At 64.3% G+C, this 18600-nt stretch overlaps 1 protein-coding gene across 2 annotated transcripts in view; it reads right to left on the bottom strand.

Moving 5' to 3' along the window:
• Positions 1 to 18600, bottom strand: part of PPP2R2C (protein phosphatase 2 regulatory subunit Bgamma) — an 83666-nt gene that overhangs the window by 10026 nt on the left and 55040 nt on the right. For both annotated transcript variants that reach the window (NM_001171076.1, XM_070067924.2), the window contains 3 exon segments: positions 5610 to 5774; positions 15197 to 15374; positions 18148 to 18260. In NM_001171076.1, coding sequence (NP_001164547.1) covers positions 5610 to 5774; positions 15197 to 15374; positions 18148 to 18260 — 456 coding nt within the window.

The raw sequence follows: 18600 nt of genomic DNA, 5'->3' as shown, positions 1-18600 counted from the left end.
CCAGCATGGGGCCTGGAGGCCTCTGCAGGGGGGTTGGTGTCGCACGGGACGCCCTTCTGCGCCGACCACGAAGATGAGACCGGCAGCTTCGGGCACTTTTCGTGGTTCGGGCAGAGAAGGCTCCGTGGCATCTCCTCTCCTCTCAAACGCCAGGAGTAAAGACGGAAAGAACGCGGGGGGCCGAGGCTCAGCTTGAAAGCAGCGGCGCCCACACTGTGAGGGGGCGGCGTCTGGCACAACGCGCGCCCCCCGGGTTCCAGCCCCCTGCTCATGCGCACCCTGGGGGGCGGCAGGTGCTGGCTCAATCACTTGGGCCCCCTGCAGGTGGCCCCAGCCCCGCCCCCCCAGGAAGGCCCCCAGGGACTCCTCTGCCCAGGCTAACACTGGGTACCGAAACCCCGGCGGGGGTGGGGGGGGTGGCACCTGCGTCACACCCAGCAAACCCCAGACCTGGTTCCCATTCCCTTGTTAGCCTAGAGACCGCCTCCCAGTCCTTTCCTGAGCCGGCCGCCTGGCCTGAAGGGCGGTATTCCCCGCTGAGCTCCCTAACCTTGCTTTCCCCATCGGGAAGGCTGGGCGCTCTCACCTCCTCCCCGGAGAGGCCTCACGCGCTGACGCACGCCCCGCCCCACGCGCCTCGCCACCCTGCCGCCCACTGCTCCGTGTCACACGGAGACAAGACCTCTGTCCCACCTGTCTCTGCGGGCAGATCTCCGCCTCTCTGTGCCCACACCTTTCAAATAAACCAAATAAATCTAAAAAAAATATTTTTTTTCAAATGAGCAGGGGTATAGACCTAATAGGAGGAACGGGGCAGAGGGTTCAAGAGGAGAGGGAGGCCAGAGGACCCTCCCCCGCCCCCGGACCCCACCCCCGCCCCGTGCCCCAGCCAGGTGCTCGGCCGGGTGAGTGGTGGGGCTGCCGCTCAGGTCAGACCAGGCGCTGGGTTCTGGGGATGCGGCCGGGGCTACCTCCCCGACTGTGTGCCCTGGTCTGCTCGGTGCCCTCCTAAACCACGCGGCTGGCTCCAGGTTCCCAGCAAGGCTGGGTGGGTGGAGACCTGCATCTTAGGGGGCTCCGCCTCCAAGCTCCACGGCACAGGGCGGTGGGCGGGGTCTGTCCTCCCCGCCCCCGCCCCAGCGGGCAGGAGGAGAGAACGCAGAGGCCAAGGGCGGGCGAGAGGCCCACGTGCTCCACGGGACACCACGCGCTCCACGGGACGCCACGTGCTCCACGGGACACCACGCGCTCCACGGGACGCCACGTGCGCTCGCCGGTCCAGCGGCGAGCCCAGCTGTCCCGGGCATTTCTGACGGGTTTGAAGGGCAAAGACCGGGCTGCATAAGAAAGTACCTGGACGTCTTTCTTCCACGTTTCCACGAGCTGACCGGTACAACAGACCTTGCCCCAAGTCTACGCCTCCCTAGGAATCCCTGCCCCACCGCGGGCCCCTCCAGGAGCTGGCGAAGGCAGGAAACAGGTGCCCTGGAAGGTTAGACAAGCACCACCCTGCGACCCCCGATGTTACACCTCCGGCTTTGAACCAGGGGCTCGCGGCCGTCTGTGGCTGCAGACGGAGCAATCTGTGAGGTGGGGCCCACGGCTCCCCCCACAGCGCGGCTCTGGGGGGTCCCACGACAGGGGGGCCACGTGCCCGGCCAGTGCCGGCTGCGCTCACTGCGTTCCCCAGGACTGGCCCAGGCACACACTCGGGACCCCGCGAAGGGTCTCGGCTGCCATCACCCCCTCTCTAAGAAACCTTGTGCTCCGAGCCCGACAGCCCTTCCTTCCGGCATGTTCTGTGCTGTCAAGAGCAGAAATAACTCCGGGTTCTGAGGAGGGCTGCGCTGTGTTTCCATGGTTACCATCACACTGCCGAGCAGACAAAAGACCGGATGTCTGGTACTCTGGAGAAAGACTGCGGACAGGGACAGCGTGGCCCGTGACCCCCTGCCCTGCCCGCGCACGTGCCTCCCAGCCCCCAGCCCCCTCCCCATTTCCTGGGGGCGGCAGGAGCTCTGCATTCAGGGGACGGAAAAGCACAGTTTTCCCTTGTGGGGAAACCACGCAGGCAGCCCTGGTGCCCGGGTGTCGCTCCCCGCCACTCCCCGCGCCATCTCTGGGTCTCCCCCCAGCTCCCAGCCTGACTCAGACCCAGCACAGCGGGGACACAGGGCGCACAGCGCACCCACTCATGGCCTCTCCATGGCAAACTCAACGACACAAGGTGTGGGAGACGGAAGTCGTCAGCCTACGGGAAGCCTGGCGTGAGAGGAAGTGTCTGCAGGACCCGGAATTCGAGAGGGAAAGAAAATTCTAGAAACAACGGACTGTCCCCAGGTGAGCCACTGGGCAGTGGCCAGCAGGCCCCTGGAACGGAGTCTACTGTGCAACGGAGCCGGCGCACAGTCGCCCAGACACCATCCACCCCGCGGTGGCCCCGCAGACCCAAGGCTCCTCCCTGGACACTGTGCCCTGCAAGGAACCTTCCAGAACCGCAGTGCCATCCAGGAGAGGCCGAGTCCACCAGTGCCCTGTGGTTACCGCTCACTGCAGCTGGGGGCTGGGGGCCAGGAAGGAGCTGAGCTGTTGAGAACTAGGCTGTTCTCTCCCACGCCAGGGTCTGGGGGCTGCCTTCCATGGGCTCACATGACAGTCATGAGGCAGTCACGTGACCCGAGGTGCCTTGCCCAGGAAGTGTGCAAGGCGCTGGCGCCGGCTGCCCTGGGGGCGGCTCTGTCACACCTGGGGAGGGGGCCCTGACAAGTGGCTGCAGCACACGAGGGACCCTCGCTCAGTGTGGGGGACACGGGACTGTGTCTCCTGCACTAGGGTCTCCGTGATCCCCGGATACTGCTGCCCTCCGCACACACGCGTGTTCTGATTCAGTCTCAATCCGTCCTTAAAGCACAAACACACAGAGTGCCATCAAGACAAGGTGAATCGCGTTCCCACAGCCCGCCACTAGGGGGCAGTGTCTCAATAGATTCTTCTCCAGCGTTTCCCCTGCGGCTGCTTTCTGGGGTAGTCATTGGCTGGTTTGAACACAATCATTTTCTCGTGTCATTAAATCACCTTCTAAACCAACACATGAAGAGGCTGGACAGCGTTTCACTCTCTGGGTGCCACTGCTGCCGACTTACCATCACATGCACTGCTGACTCATCACATGCATTGCTGACTCATCACACAGAATGCTGACTCATCAAGTGCTCTGCCGACTCATCATGTAGAATGCTGACTCATCACATGCTCTGCTGACTCAGCACGTGCACTGTTCTGATCGCTCCTATACAGTTGGATTTGCCATGGAGCCTCAATTCTCTTCCCATGAGGTTCCGACGGGGTCAGGGCTGGGCCCAGGGGCAGGTCTCTCTTCTGCGCCACTTGACTCTGAGCTGAAAGCGGGCTAAGCTTGGTGGACATGTGGCCCACATCATCAGGCCACGGACATGAGGTGGCTGGGCCAAGGCCCTGTGGTGGGCAGAATAATGGCCCCATGTCCGTGGGACAGTCCACAGCCCATTGGTTATGGTGTGTTACCATGGGGAGAGGGCGCTGGCCCAGGGTCCTTGCACGTGGAAGAGGGAAGGAGGGGCCCTGAGCAGGGGAGGGGGCTTCTCCCCAGAGCCCTGTCACCGCCTGGACTGTGGCCAACAAGGCCCAGGTGGACCCCTGACCTCAGCCTGGGGGAGGACAGATTTACACTGTAGCCACTCTGCGTCATGTTGTGGCGGTCATGGGAAATGGACGCGGCCGCTGGGCTGTGGCTTGGGGCCGGCGCTGTCCACTCACCGGGAGCACCCGGGGCATCTCAGGGCCCCTCCAGGGTCTCAGGGCCCCTCCCACCCCATCCAGACGCCCGCAACTCCCTCACCTGTGTCTCCACCTGGGACTCCTCCCTGGGCTCTGGACCCCAGTGTCAGGCTGCTGGCCTGCACCTGCCGGCCCCTCCCCACTACGCCCCGCTGTCCCAGGGAGCGTCCCCGGCTTCTCCTGCCCTCGGGGAGCAGCGGGAGTGGGCAGCAGAGGCGGCCCTCCCCCAGCCCCAGCCCGGCCCGGGTGTCTCTCCTCTGTGGGAGCCTGCACAGTCCCGCTGTTGCCGGCTGCGTCCCCTCCTTGCCGAGACCTGCCTCCGTCCTCACCCTCTCCCTCCACCACGTGCCAGTCTCGGGATGAGAGGCGGCTCCTCCCCGTGACCCACGGCTGTGGCCCGGGTGGCCCTCCCCACTCCAGCTCCACCCCCACCCCCCCCGTGGTCACTACAACCAGTCACACGACCCCCACCTTCCCCAGGAGAGCTGCATACACACCCCCAGCTGTCTGAACCCTAAGTCCCGCCCCCAGCCTCCCTGGGTGTCGCTGACACCACTGGCCACACCCCGACACCATGTCCCAGTCAGGTGCACGTTGAACTGGACACCAGCGCCGGGGGGGGGTCTGCCCATGGGGCCTCTGCTGCACCCCATGCCAGGAATAGGTGTCTGTTGAATGTTCAGGGAATGAGCAAACCCTAGGTGAGCAGTGGGCAGGGACATGAGGACAGAACTTGGCAAGAAAGGAGGAGGGGACGGGAGGCTTTGAGGACCCCAAGCCTGAGACCCTGGGGCTGGCGTGGAACCTCCAGCCCCGAATGCCCACGAAATCAGACTCCCAAGGGGCAGAGAGTGACCCTGTCACGTCCATCTGGCCCTCTGCCGCCTGCTTCCTGCAGGCCTGGCTGGCGTCACTCACTCACTCACCATGGCCTTATTCCCAGGCAAGGGGGTGGGCACCAGGGAGAGACAAACCACACGGACCCCGTTCTCCCCGCTGGGTCATCTGGAAGGGGCACCACACGGGCCCCGCTCTCCCCGCTGGGTCATCAGGGAGGGGCACCACACGGACCACGCTCTCCCCGCTGGGTCATCTGGGAGGGGCACCACACGGACCCCGCTCTCCCCGCTGGGTCATCAGGGAGGGGCACCACACGGACCCCGCTCTCCCCGCTGGGTCATCTGGGAGGGGCACCACACGGACCCCGCTCTCCCCGCTGGGTCATCTGGGAGGGGCACCACACGGACCCCGCTCTCCCCGCTGGGTCATCTGGAAGGGGCACCACGTGGGGACCGCCTGCGTGGCCAGCACCACAACCCAGAAGCAAGCAGCCCAGGCCTGGCGCTCTTCACCCAGGGCTCGATTTCGTCTTCTGTGCAGTGGGCCCCTCGGAGCTCGGTGAGCTTGGGGAGACCGAGCACAGGGAGCTTGGTGTGGCCGGGGCTGTGGTGGCGGGGGTGGCTCAGCCCCAGACCTCATGCACAGCCCCATGGTGGCTCTAGGGTTAGTGACAAGGGACAGACTCAGAGCTCCCAGGGTGTGGCCAGTGCTGTGACAGTGGGATCAGTGGGATGCTTTGGGGGGCAGGGAGAGCTCCCTGGAGGAGGGCACACATGAACTTGGTGCCCCCTTAGCCTCCAGATGCCCTGGCCCTCATCCCAGCTGCCTGGCCCCGGGGGCAGGGCAGTGTCTGAGACGCAGAGGGGCAGTGGGTGACAGCCCAGCAGTGAAGCAGCACAGGGCCCGCCCACTGACCCCTGCGCGCCAGCTCCCCGCCTCGCGTGGGCACTTACGCTTGGAGTGCTTGTCGCACAGGGCGGCCGCCCGCATGTCGCAGAGCCGCAGGGAGCCCTTGCTGCTGCTGTACACAAACAGGTTGCAGTGGTGTGGGTGGAACTCGGACGCCGTGATCACCTCGGTGAGGTCCTCCATGTTGGCCGGCTTGATGTCCACGATGTCTGTGGGCAGCGAGGTCAAGGAAGCAGCCGTGCAGGGTGCCCCGGCACCTCCCAGGGTGAACGTCCCCCCCATTGCAGCCCCCCTCCCCTGCCACCGCCAACCCCCTACTCGTACAGAGTCCTGGGAATGCCAGGATGGGCTGAGCGGTGTAGATGGGGGGCTTCCACCTGCTGCTGCCCAAGGAGGTAGCCCCGCCTGGGAGCCTGGCACCTTCAGGGCCGAGCAGCCTCACCCCTCCCTGGCTCCAAGGCCTGCCCTCGACCTGCCCAGTCCCGGTGGCCCCAGCAGGGCGTCGGAACCCCATGGTATAGCCTTCCAGGCCCGGCACACCCTGGCCTCACTCCGGCGGCTCTGCCCCCTCTGACAGCAGCATCCTAGGCCTCCAGTCTCCCCTGACACACATGGCCACCTCTTCACCGGCACGCAAGGCTGGGGTTGGAATCGCAGCTCTGCAGTGGACACACCTGCAGCCCCTGAGGGGACATTCGGGCTGTCCCAAGCCTCGGATGGTCGCTGTCACTGCACACGGCCCCGCCTTCCCGGCCTTCCCCTGGCTGGGGCTCAGGACTTAGGTCACATGTGTGGTTCTATGACAGCCACAGCCCCTGGAGGCAAACACGCCCGAGCCGATGGCCACCGGGGCCAGGACAGAGGACCAAGGACCCCCTCCTAGAGCCGAACGAGAAGGCATGGCGCTGAGCACGGAGGTGTGACACAGACTCTGCAGTAATCCCCACTGGAGTGGCCAGAGCCACGCGGCCTCTGCTCCCCCGGCCTCACAACCAACGCTCTTCCCTGCAGGGGCCAGCATGAGCTTTCCCAGGTGCAACCCTCCAGCCCCCAGGTGGCCACTGCTCTCTGTAGAGTCCGTGCCACAGGCCTCGCCGGCCGTAAGGGCTCCAGCGCGGCTGCCACTGCCTCGCACGGCTCGTGTGGAGTCCAAGCAGCCACAGACCACGAGCAATCCAACCAGGAGGCCTGCAACCCTGCCTCCCCACAACAGCCCCGCTCTGCTGCTGCTCCTGGCTGGGCCTGCTCCCTATTCTGCCCCCTCCCCGAGATCCTCCGAGCTCAGCATCAGGACCTCCGCACCGGCACAGCGGGCGCAGAACCAAGGGCCACGCTCCCCTCCAGGGCGAGTCTCTGCAGGCTGCTAACAGAATCAGGCGCGCACATCCCAGCAAGGAGCTCAAGTGAGACCAAGTGCTCCCTGAGAGCCGAAACAGTGCAGGGTTCTGACTCACACCCCGAGGACTCAAGTGGAGACCTGTGTGAGCTCCTCTCTAAAGACACAGCAACCAGCCGGCGCTGTGGCTCACTAGGCTAATCCTCCACCTTGCGGCGCCGGCACACCAGGTTCTAGTCCCGGTCGGGGCGCCGGATTCTGTCCCGGTTGCCCCTCTTCCAGGCCAGCTCTCTGCTGTGGCCAGGGAGTGCAGTGGAGGATGGCCCAAGTGCTTGGGCCCTGCACCCCATGGGAGACCAGGAGAAGCACCTGGCTCCTGCCTTCGGATCAGCGCGGTGTGCCGGCCGCAGCGCGCTGGCCACAGCGGCCATTGGAGTGTGTACCAACGGCAAAGGAAGATCTTTCTCTCTGTCTCTCTCTCTCCCTGTTCACTCTGCCTGTCAAAAATTTAAAAAAAAAAAAAAAAAAGACACAGCAACCAAGCAAGCTTGGAGACCGGGCAGTAAGCACAGAGCTGCGCCCAGCACAGGCCGGGCACACGGGAAAGGACAACCACGCTCCAGTGCAGGCGGAGAGGGGGGCCGGGGGCAGGAAGGGACCAGGCCGGGACCGCACGTGGAGCCAGAGCGAGACCTGGAACCCCAGCTCTCAGACTCCCAGCCCGGGTGCCGCCAACGGTTGAGGAACAAACGCATTCCACACAACCCACAGCTCCCCCTGCGGGGCAGCCCCCAAGGGCGCTGGGCTGGGGCTCGCTGGGCGGCCCCTGACCCCAGAAAGGCAGATGCTGAGTGCACACAGGGGATCAGGCAGAGACAGGGGCACCGGCAGCCTTGGTCACCGCTGATTGAACTGAGCAGCGTGGGTCATCGGGACGCAGCAGCAGGAGAGCGCTGTCGGGATGGGAGGCCGTTACCATGGCAACCCCGGAGCAGCCACGCTGGGAAAGGAGTCCCACGAGGGCTCACCAGGGACGTGGGACCCTGCACACGGAGCTGTTTAGAGGAACTGCTTTTCCAGTACACTCACAACCTGGCTACGGACAAGAGCGATGACACTCACAGCTCTGTGCAGGAGGCCGAGCGAAACGCCACAGACCAGACGGCTTCACCCACAGACACGTCCCACGCACAGCTCTGCAGGTCAGAGGTTCGAGGTGAGCACGGCCTGCCCTCTTGCCTTGCCGGTGGCTGCCGACACCTCGTGGGCTCCCACGTCCCCCCTCACCCCGTGTCCTGGTCCCCTCTGGGGGACCAATTCAGCCACACTGGATTAGGGGGCCTTGTTTTAACCTGGTCACCTCTACAGGCTCCGTGTCGGCTACATCGCATTCCAAGGTCCTGGGCTCACAGCTGTAGCAAGGCTCCTCCTGACCACACGGGGAAGCGGAAGCCAGAGTCAGGGCCACTGGTCGGGGGCCAGCTGCACACACCCTCACAGCTCAAGTCCCAGAAGTCTGCGTGGACAGTGATCTCTTTAGCTCTGCCACGGGCTAGCGTACAGCTCCCAAAACACTTGGAAAGGAGCCAAGCAGACCGACGTGGGACGCATCATCAGCCCTCCTGCACCTGCCCCTGCCCTCCTGCTCCGTGGCCTGGGCGAAGACCTTGGGAGATGACACACGGTTCAAGGACAACAAGATGGACGTGAGTCAAATCAGGACGAGGAATCAGTCTGTCTCCCCCTCCGAAGAAAAGCGTGAAACCAAGCAGGCTGCTGAGGGTGCTGAGTCAACAGCCCCAGGAGGCCCCTGGCCTGTCCTGGCGTCCAAGGGCTGGGAGGGGAACCCCAGGGCTGGCAGAGCTGGGTTGCACCCCCAGCAGAACTCTGGGGCCCCAGCCCAGTCGGGAAGTCCGACACAGCACGGCCACCACTGCTCCAGGGGGACACGGGGGCTGGGGGTGATTCACACTGAGGCTGAGCTGGCCGAGAGCCTGGGCAGGTCTCTGACATAGAGGCCCAAGGTGGGCAGGGCTTATCCAGGCAGAGTCAGGTGCAGCCAAGTGGGGGTGGGGACTGGCAGCTGTGGGAAGGCTCTGAGGAGGGCGTGTCTCTCTCTCTCTCTCTCTCTCTCTCTCTCTCTCTGGAAGCAGAGAAGTGGAGGGTTAAGAGAAGGTGGCCAGGTGAGGTGGAGGCTGGGCAAGGGTGGTGAGGTGTGGGGTATGGGGGTGGGGCTAACAGGACCAATGGAGGAGGGGAGAGCAGAGGAAGAGTGGGGGCCCAGCCTTGGGCCAGGGGTTAAATCTGGTGTGTGTCACAGGAACGCCACGGGGGCCTGTTGGGAAGGGACAGAGTCACATGCTCTCATCCCGCCATCTAGAGAAAGTACTAGAACATCAGACAGCTGCCCAAGTGCAGGCACTGACCACATCCTTCAGTGAGGACAGCTGTGACAGGGTGGGGGTGTCGGGCAGCAGCAGGGACAACCCCAGCCTCCTGAGAGAGCTCCCTGCCCTGAAGCCTTGCTGCTGGGGGTCCTGTCCCGGCTCTGCCACCTGGAGCCCTGGCAGCTTCCTTCCCGGGCAGGGCGCCCCGTTTCCCCCTTACCACAGGCAGGCTGTGGCTGGACAGGTGCCTGCAGCTGTCTCCCAGCCCATGTGGGTGCGCTGGCCTCACCAGGCCTCCATGGCCTGGCCCCTGCGACCACACGTCACACCAGCAGCTGGTAAGAGTGGACAAGAGCCAACGTACACACCTCTTCCCAGCTCCCTGTTCATGGACACAGCTCTGGAGCCTTGAACCTGGCCACGCGCTGTTATTTCTACCACAGAGTCTACAAACACCACGGGGCCATCCCCCGCCCAGGGAGGCCATTGTTCAGACTCCTGTGCACCACTGCCTTGGGGCCTTGGCCAGGGCAGTCAGGCGGTCAGCCGTCTTCAATGGCCCTGGGCTTCCAGCAGCCGACGCCGCTGTCCAAGGTGCTGACCCTGTTGGGCACCGCCCCACACTGCACCTGTTGGCTTTCAATACCACTACCCAGTAGGCACTGTCACACCCTCCTGTGACAGTGAGGAAACAGAGCCACAGGAACGTTAGGACACTACGCACAGCTGGGACATGGCAGGGCAGGGGTTTCAACAGGGGCCATTTGGATGCAGAACCTGTGCACATACCTGTCACACTGCATCTCTCATCACGAAACAGCAGCCCCAAGACAGCACTGCTGCCTGCCCACCTGCAGTTGCAGGCCCTGGGTGGTGATGAGCTCTCCAGACAACTGGTGCCCCCCCATTGGAGATGTAGAGCTGGGCTCTCAGAGGGGCACCCCCTTGTCCAAGGCCCCTCCACGCCCTGCGTCCCTCGGTGGTCTGTCCATCTCTGCTGGTACAGCACTGCTTCCTGGCCCTCACTGTAGCCTCTGAGGTCCAAACCCAGGACAGGGAGGAGCTGGGTTTGTTGTGTGTGGGGCCAGCTGGGACACACAGGTCCCTGCTCTCATGAAGCTGCCAGTCCAGGGGGAGAGGCTGGAGGCAAACAGGAGGCAAGGTACGGACACTTACTTGTAAACAGGAGAGAGGGCTCAAGGGGGTCAGGAGGGAGGGACTCCTTCAGGGACAGGTGGCAGGGGAGGGTTCCCCAGGGTGGCGTCCCCTGGGCAGAGGCTGGAGAAACTGCCCAGGCAGAGGGGACAGGCGTCCAAAAATGGCCCTGCAGTAGCAGGCAGCTGGCAGGCTGAGCCCACGGGAACAGCACCTGCAGGGCCTCAGAAGCCCAGGAAAGGGGCAGGGATCTACTCCACGCTGGCAGGAGTTTCTGGAGGGTTCTACGCGGGGGGCGGGGGGGGGGGGGCAATGCAACCTGGCTCACTGATGTTGAGGGGACAGCAGGCTGAGATGGGCTGCGCAGGGGTCTCCAGCACCTGGCCCTCAGGGTGGCCTAGGGCACAAGGAGGGGCTTCTTCTCACTTCACAGGTGCAGAATACGGGCACAAAGTCCAAGCAAAGGCCCCTGTCACCACGCCGTGGGGTCCACGTTTGAACCCCAGCAGTCTGGGTTCCTAGATCTCAAAGCAGACGCTGTTGAGGTCACTGCCATGGTCAGGGCGAGGGCCTGGACATGTGTGGGCGGCAGAGGCAGCTGGGGCCAGGCTCAATGGGCTCGGTTTGGGGAGGGTCTCTCCCTGCCCATGGTGAACCCCACAGGGGCAGGACTCGGGAGCCCCACTCACTCAGGAGATGCCTTGGTCCAAGTTACGGAAGGTTACGTCCTCTGGGAAGCACGGAGGAAGAAGTCCTCCTTCCCAGTGCCTCTCCCTGCTCACCATCCCCTGTGTGCAGTAAACAACCTGCATGACTGCCCCTGGGCCTTCGGCAGCGGTCCTGGGTGGGTGAGGGAGGCGAGTCCACATCACATCAGGCCCTGTGCTTACAGCCTGGCCCCCTGAGGCTCAGACAGGCTGCACGGCTGCCCGGGCTTGCTTGGGGCCTGGGTGGAGAGACAGGGCTGGGCTCCAGGCTCTGGGACCATGGACTTGGCGCAGAGCCTGGCAGGTGGAGGGGGCCTGGCTGTAGGGAGCAACTCAGACTAGACTGTTACTGGAATTAAGACTTATTCTATGCATCTGCTCTCCCACAATATGGCGCTGAGAAGGGAGTAACAACTTCTACACAGCTGCCTCTCGCCAACTTGAGTGATGACCTGCAGGAGCTGATCCTGCTGATTGGAGGAGAGCAGCGTACTCGGCGTGTGGGTAGCAGAGTTGGGATTGGTGGAAGAGGACTATAAAGGAGGAGAGAGACAACATGCACCAGGAACACCTGAGGAACACCTGAGCCGCCCCTGAGACAGCCGGCCGGCGGTGTGCCGCTCCCCCGCGGAAGTGGGGAAAGTGGCAGGGGGAACCGCCCTTCCACGGAGGTGGAAGGGTCGGTAGCCAACCCGGGAAGAACCAGCAGCAAACCCGGGGAGGGCCGAGCAGACAAAAGAACAGCGCAGGGTCCTGTGTCGTTCCTCCACGAAGAGGGGGAGCGACACCTGGCCGGTTCCTCCGTTGTTCCAGGCACAGAGAACAAGCCGAGTTCTGCAGCAGGCGGGCACTGACTGAGGTCCCAGCCCCCTCTGCAGCTGCTCAGAGCCAGCCCAGCCTCCAGCCCGCCTGGCTGCAGGGCCCACTCCATATATGGGAGCTGGAAATTTGTTGCAGACTGAGGCTTGGTGCGATGCCAGCTTCCAGCATGAGAAATCGCTCAGGGGGCAGGAAAATCAATCGAACCATCTTTAACATTCTCTGGGCGCCAAAAGGGAATCGGGGGTCTGTCAGCCCAGCCTCCCGTACAATCTGTCACTTCTAAGATGCATCGAACGCAGAAGACAGCTCGCCCAATGCTGCACGGGGCCACGAGGCGTGGTAGCAGAGGATGAGAGAGGAGAGAGGTTACACAGACGCTGAGGCAGGTCTGGGGGAGAGGGCGCTGGAACGACCAGAGAGGCGGCGATCTTACGGGAGCCGACCTGTGACACTGTAGCAACTGTCGCTTAGGACAGAAAACAGCACAGTTGCCGGCCCCACGCGGCTCCATGGCTCCTGGATTCCCTACGAGGATGCCCTGCCCTTCCAGTCGTGGACGGCGACAGCCCAGGAGGGTGGGTGAGCCAGGTCTGTCCCCAGCAGCCACAGCCAGTGTCCAGGCACTTTCTCTGGATCTTCCAGGCCTGGGATGTCTGGGCCACCCGGAGCCCAGGTGGGCGAGAAGTGCCTGCCTCCTAAGCCCATGTGCAAGCAGAGGACTTCCTCCTTAGGGGTCACCGGCTCGCTCCGTCTGTACCCACCGCGAGGCACCTGCTGTGTGTGGGGTGCAGGGATACGGAGGGGCCCTGCCCTGGCTTCCCAACCTCAAGGCTTCCACCAGAAATGGGGCAGAGGTTATACTGACAGAAGACCTGTGCAGACAGATAGTGGCCAAGGGCCGGGGAGGGAGTGGTCAGAGGAGCCCAAGACGCCGGAGGGCAGGAGTCACGAGGACGCACACCCCACGTCCGCCACTCTGCCTGGACGCAGGCCTGCAGGCCCCGGCCTTGCCTCCAGAGGCCCCAGTGGGACCTGGGTGTCGCAGAAATCCAGCGTGGTTCCCGGCCCAGCAAGGAGTCACAGCTGCCTCCGCCTCCCGCACGCTTCTCCCGGCCCCGCTGCCTGCAGACCCGGCACTGCACCTGCCGCTCACAGTCCTGACCAAGGGTGGCACGCCTGCCTCTCTGCTCTGGGTCCGCGTGTCGCATCGCCCCTGTGGCCATGCAGAGGGCAGGGAGCAAGGTGTCCATGACCTCCACACACCCTGGGGCCACCACGCCGCTCCTTGCAAATGCCTCGGTTCTGCATGCCAGGGACCCCTCCGTGCCCCTGATCTTCTGCACTGCGCACAGATGGACACACACACACATGCGCACACACACAGACATACATGGTCACACACTCACATGCACACACACGCACGCGCACACACACATGGACATACACGGTCACTCACATATACACACATGCACTCACAATTCTCTCACACGTGCATACACACTCGTGCTCACACACACATGCTCACACAACCACACACTCTCAAGTGCACACCCTCACACACTTACACACACTCACACACTCAGACTTACACTCACACACACACTCACCCTCACCTGCTCATGCACACACACACAGGTCACACACACACATCACACCCTCACCTGTTCATGCACTCACACACACACACACACACACACACACACACTCCTCTGCTGCTAACAGCCAGGACATGTTATGTTTTCATCAACAGCTCATTTTCACAAAAATGGAGGCCACCCACAGGTCTGAGCCAGCCCTACCTGGCGGGATCTCCAGGCCCGTGGGGACCCCCAAGCCTCTGACACCCCTCCCCGTGCCCATCCCCCCCGGCTCAGGTCTGCATGACCACCAGCTCCTGGGCACCAACCAGCTCCTGGCACGACTTGGAGCAGGAACCGGACGCCGGAGCAGAGACCGAGGGACAGGCAGGGGAAGCCCGGATCCACCTGTGCCTGCAGCTGCCTCAGGCGGCTCAGCAGACGCTCTGCGCACTGGGGCTGGGGGGCCACCAGGCGGCCAGCCTGACGGCAGACGCCCATCGAGAGGCCCGGCCTGGCCTCCTCCATCCAGCCAAACCCGAGCTCTCGGCCTCAGAGCAGCCCCGTCTCCGTTCCTCCTGGAGCCAGTCCACGTCCACCCGCGGGCTCCAGGCACCCACTTGGGAGGGCAGAGAGAAGGAGGCAGAGGCTGCTGCGCCCATCACCCGCTCAGAGCGGTGCAGCGAAGCACAGGGCTCACCACGTCCCAGGAGGGAGGGAGCCAGACGCCAAGGCCCGGCATCACAGACCGTGGGACCACCCTCCTGCCAGGCTCTCGCTCCCCACCCCAAAGCCTTCAAACTCCCAGCCTGCCCCCGCCTGCTTCCCCACTGCCTCCCGGCCAGTCCTGACTTCTGCTCAGAAGGACATGGCCTCTGCTGACCAGGGACCCATCCATGAGACATCACCTGTGTCCCAAGCTGCTGGGAGCTGGCCCAGCTCAGGGGCTGAGCTGAACACCTGCTGCCACAGGGCTCCTCCCCCTTGAGGCTGGGGTCACAGGGCCTGGGTCTGAATCGTGGCCTTGACACTGGCCGCCATGAGCAGGCTAACTTGGGCACTCCATGCCTCAGTTTCCCCTCTGCGAAGGCCCTAGCTTACAGGAGAAAGTGAGCTGTGCATGAACACACTGATGTAAGTGGAGCCTTCTATTAATTACTATGACCATTACTGCTGGTCCCGGACACTGAGCCCCGGTCGCTACCGTCCAGCACAGGCCTTGGTGGCTGCGCCGTGCCCTGCCCCGGGGATGCCCACAGGTCCTCACCGGTTGCCTAGGGGCGGCAATGCTACTGCCCCTGGACCCCTTGGTTACAGACACAGGGACCACTGAGCAGGGGCCCCGGGAGCCCAGTGCAGCTGGCTTCTGACACCCAGGTTGTCACTCACCCTCCTCAGGGCAGATGGCCCTGGGCCCTGTCCTACATCCCGGTTCCTGCTGAGGCCCCAGGATGCCGGGAAGAGGCCCAGGCAGCCCTGGGCACTGTCATTTTCAAGTTTTCTGAAGCAGACTTGGGGCTGACGCCCTCCCAGGCCTCAGTTCCTGTGTGCACCAGCGGCTTCCTCATTTCAGAAGTGAAGCCCAGGGGCCCGATCGCAGCCAACGCCACCCACGCCGCCCAGGCACCGGCCCACGGCCAAGGATACTGAAGCTCCTGTCGGTGACGGCCAGGTGCCAGAGGTTGATGCGCAGGTCATCGGCCGACATGTACGTCTCGCAGTCGCTGTTCACGGAGATGGAGTTGATGTGGTAGGTGTGGCCGTTGGCAAAGATCCTCCGTGGGCTCACCTCCACCATCAGGTCCATGGGCTTCAGCACGGGCACCTGCAGGGAGGGCGTGGTTAGGGCTGGGGGCGGGGCACAGGGCCTGGGCCCCTGCACCCGCGTGGGAGACCTGGAAGAAGCCCCCGGCTCCTGGCTTCAGCCTGGCTCACCCCTGGCTGTTGCAGCCACTTGGGGAGTGAACCAGTGATGGACAAACAGGAGTTCACCAAGCAGGTAACGCAGGGCTCCCGTCACAGCACTGGGCACCGAGCGATGGTTCCAGGTCTGCTTCCTCGGGGGGCTGGGACGGCCTGGTCTCGCTCACGTCAGGGACCCCAGGGGCCCGGCACCCAGCCCAGCGCCGAGCAGCCTTGCAGTGAACAACGGCTGCCTCCAGCATGAGCTGCCCTGACCGTGCTCAGAGCTGCATGGGCTGGGGGGGACCGGTGAAAGGGGGAGGGGGCCCCGGTGAGAGGGGGAAGGGGCCCTGGTGAGAGGGGGAGGGGGCCCCGGTGAGTAGGGGAAGGGGGCCCGGTGAGATGGGAGAGGGGGCCCTGGTGAGAGGGGGAGGGGGCCAGTGAGAGGGGGAGGGGGCCTGTGAGAGGGGGGAGGGGCCCCAGTGAGAGGGGGAGGGGGCCGGTGAGAGGGGAGAGGGGGCCCTGGTGAGAGGGGGGGAGGGGGCCCTGGTGAGGGGGTAGGGGCCCTGGTGAGAGAGGAGGGGCCTCGGTGAGAGGGGGAGGAGGGAGGGTGTCACAAGGAAAGGCTGGGACACCAGGTGCCCCCCCAGCTCCCCCCGTGCCTCGCTCGCGGCTGTGTCTTGGGGTACTTGCGGCGCACGCACACGTCTTCCTGTCATTTCCCTCCAGATCTGGGAGAGAAATCAACTCGGGGCTTCCCCTGGGCTGTGGCCTCCCGTGCAGGCCACCAGGACGTGAAAGCCGCACCCCTCCCACTGGACGAGACCCTCGTAAACTCTTGGAGCTGGAGGTGGGGTGGGGGCGCCCTCACCCCCATTACTCGGCATCGAGGCTAAGCGGCCTCCCGGCTTCCCCAGGGCTGCTACGAGCCATTCACCAGTCACGTCGCAGCTGCTCTTTAAACATGTGTTTCTCCTTCCCAGGAACACCCTGGTTACCGCCTGATGCCTGTGACAGCTCGCTGGAAGCTTAGCCAGTGCACACCTGCTAAATCCCTCCGGGGCGTGGCATAGAGCAGAGAAACGCCTGTGGCCACGGAGCGGCCGTGCCTGGATTTGCCGCAGAGGTGTGGGTGCCCAGCACTCCTGGGTGGGGGCAGCACCCCGGTGGCTAAGAGAAGGGCCCAGGGTGGCGGGGAGCTCACGTGATGTGCGCCTGGCACTCGTGGGGCTGGGTCACCGGCCAGTGCTCGCCCTCGCTCCTCTCCAGCCCTCTGGGGTCACCTCCTCTGCACCGACTCAGCCCGGGTGCTGGGGACACTGCTGTGGCTTGGCTGTGGGTTGTCCCCCTAAAGCCTCATGTGATGGGTGCTTGGTCCCCAGGGAGGTGATGGGGTGCTGGGCCTTTAAGAGGTGGGGCTTAGGTGAGCGACAGAAGTGGCCTGGAAAGTGTTGGAGGCCCTCCTCGGGGGGACGTGTGTGGTTTCTCCTAAGAGCGTGGACAGGACAGGACCCCGCCCTGCCTCTCTCCAGCTTCCTGTGTCGGGATGCGACCTTGCCCTCTGCAGGTGCTCGCCACCCACGCTGGGGTCCTCGTAGGGCCCGCGCTGTGCCGTGTGGACTCTCGGCAGCCAGAACCGTGGGCCGCCCGCCTGGGGGCTGTGGTTCCAGCACTGGGGAGCCGGCTAACCGGACACCTGTGCTCACAGTGCACCCCCTCCCCCCAGGCCTGCAGCAGAGCGGGCAACACAGCAGGGGCCCGGGAAGCTTCAGCTGAGTGTGCAGCCGGGACCAGCCGGGCGCCGGCATTGCCTGGCGTGTGTTTGCGGAAGGCGCCCACTGAGCGCCGGGCACAGGCCCGGCAGCCGGCGGGGGCCAAGGCGGCGCCTGCTCCGCTGGACAAGGAGCCTCTGGCTGTCACACAGGTCACGTCGCGAGATGCCACGAACCACCCGCGAGGAGGACCCGGCTCCCACTTCATGGGCGAGACGGGGACGCCGGCCTCGGAGCGACTCGTGGACTTGGTCCAGGCTCTGTTCCCTGTTCTGTGACACGGAGGTGGCAACTAGGGGATCTGGCAAGGCTTAAAGGAACGGCCGTGGTGAGACCGTGCGGAAGACGCCTGCCCACGGCTGAAGAGCTGTGCCTGTCCCAGCAGGGGCCCCAGGCTCCCGAGCTCAGGGCCTTGGCCGCGGTCACACCGTCAGGATTTGAGGCCGGGTCCTGTGTCTCCCCTCTCTCGTCCCCATCTCACAGACTCTGTGTCGGGAGAAATGGATCCTTCTGCCCTTCAGTTGTGCGAAGGAATGGGCGCTCACTCTGCCCCCATTCTGCAGCTCAGCGCGATTTTGCAAACGGGCCCTCTGCTGATGCTGCGGGCGCCACGCTCCCCCGGCTCCACTCGCAGCTCAGCTGGCAGCGTCTCCGGCCTGAGGCTCAGCTGAGCCGCTCTGAGCGAGGCGCAGCCCCTTCACAGAACCAGGGACCACCCGACGTGCTGTCCACCCCCGGCAGCAGGTGCAAAGCACCTGGTGCTCACAGATGCCCCGGGCACAGGTAACCGTGTCCATTCTGCTGGTGAGGAGACTGAGGCACGGAGCAGGGAGCTGCCCCCGGCCAGCCAGCAGGCCAGCCTGACCCTGGCTCCAAAGGTCCCACAAAGCACACAAGCGCGCCCCCTGCCGGCCGGCCGCTCACCTGCAGTGACGTCACCGTGGACAGGTCCTTGAGCTTCCCTTCTTCGTCCTTCAGGTTGTAGCCCTCGGGCCTCTTGTCTCGCTCGGTGATCTTCCATAGCTTGATGGTTTTGTCTTTGGGAACAGAACCGGGCACACAAGCAGGGGACAGAGCGTCCACTCAGCCACTCACTGCGCACGCACCAGCGACCCCGCCCCCGCCCCCGCCCCACCCCAGTCCCGGACTGGACACCCCGCTGCTCTCTTATTTCGCCTGTGATGCACAAGGGGCCTTCACCAAGTGCAAGGAGATGTGCATTATGGAAAAAACCTGTGGATTTGCACCAAAATACACTCAGCCTCATGTGCCGTGAAGTTTGTGTCTCCTCCCGGGCTGACACCTTTCGGCGCTTGTCTTCCCTGACCCCTGACCCCGAGGGGAGGCTGCTAGGCCACGGCTGAGACGCTGGTCCAG

The sequence above is a fragment of the Oryctolagus cuniculus genome, chromosome 2 (genome assembly GCF_051225735.1).
Source record: "Oryctolagus cuniculus isolate XC-2025 breed Fujian yellow rabbit chromosome 2, ASM5122573v1, whole genome shotgun sequence".
Lineage (NCBI taxonomy): Eukaryota > Metazoa > Chordata > Mammalia > Lagomorpha > Leporidae > Oryctolagus > Oryctolagus cuniculus.
Note: the sequence above shows the minus strand (reverse complement) of the source record. Positions and strands in the feature narration are given on the sequence as shown.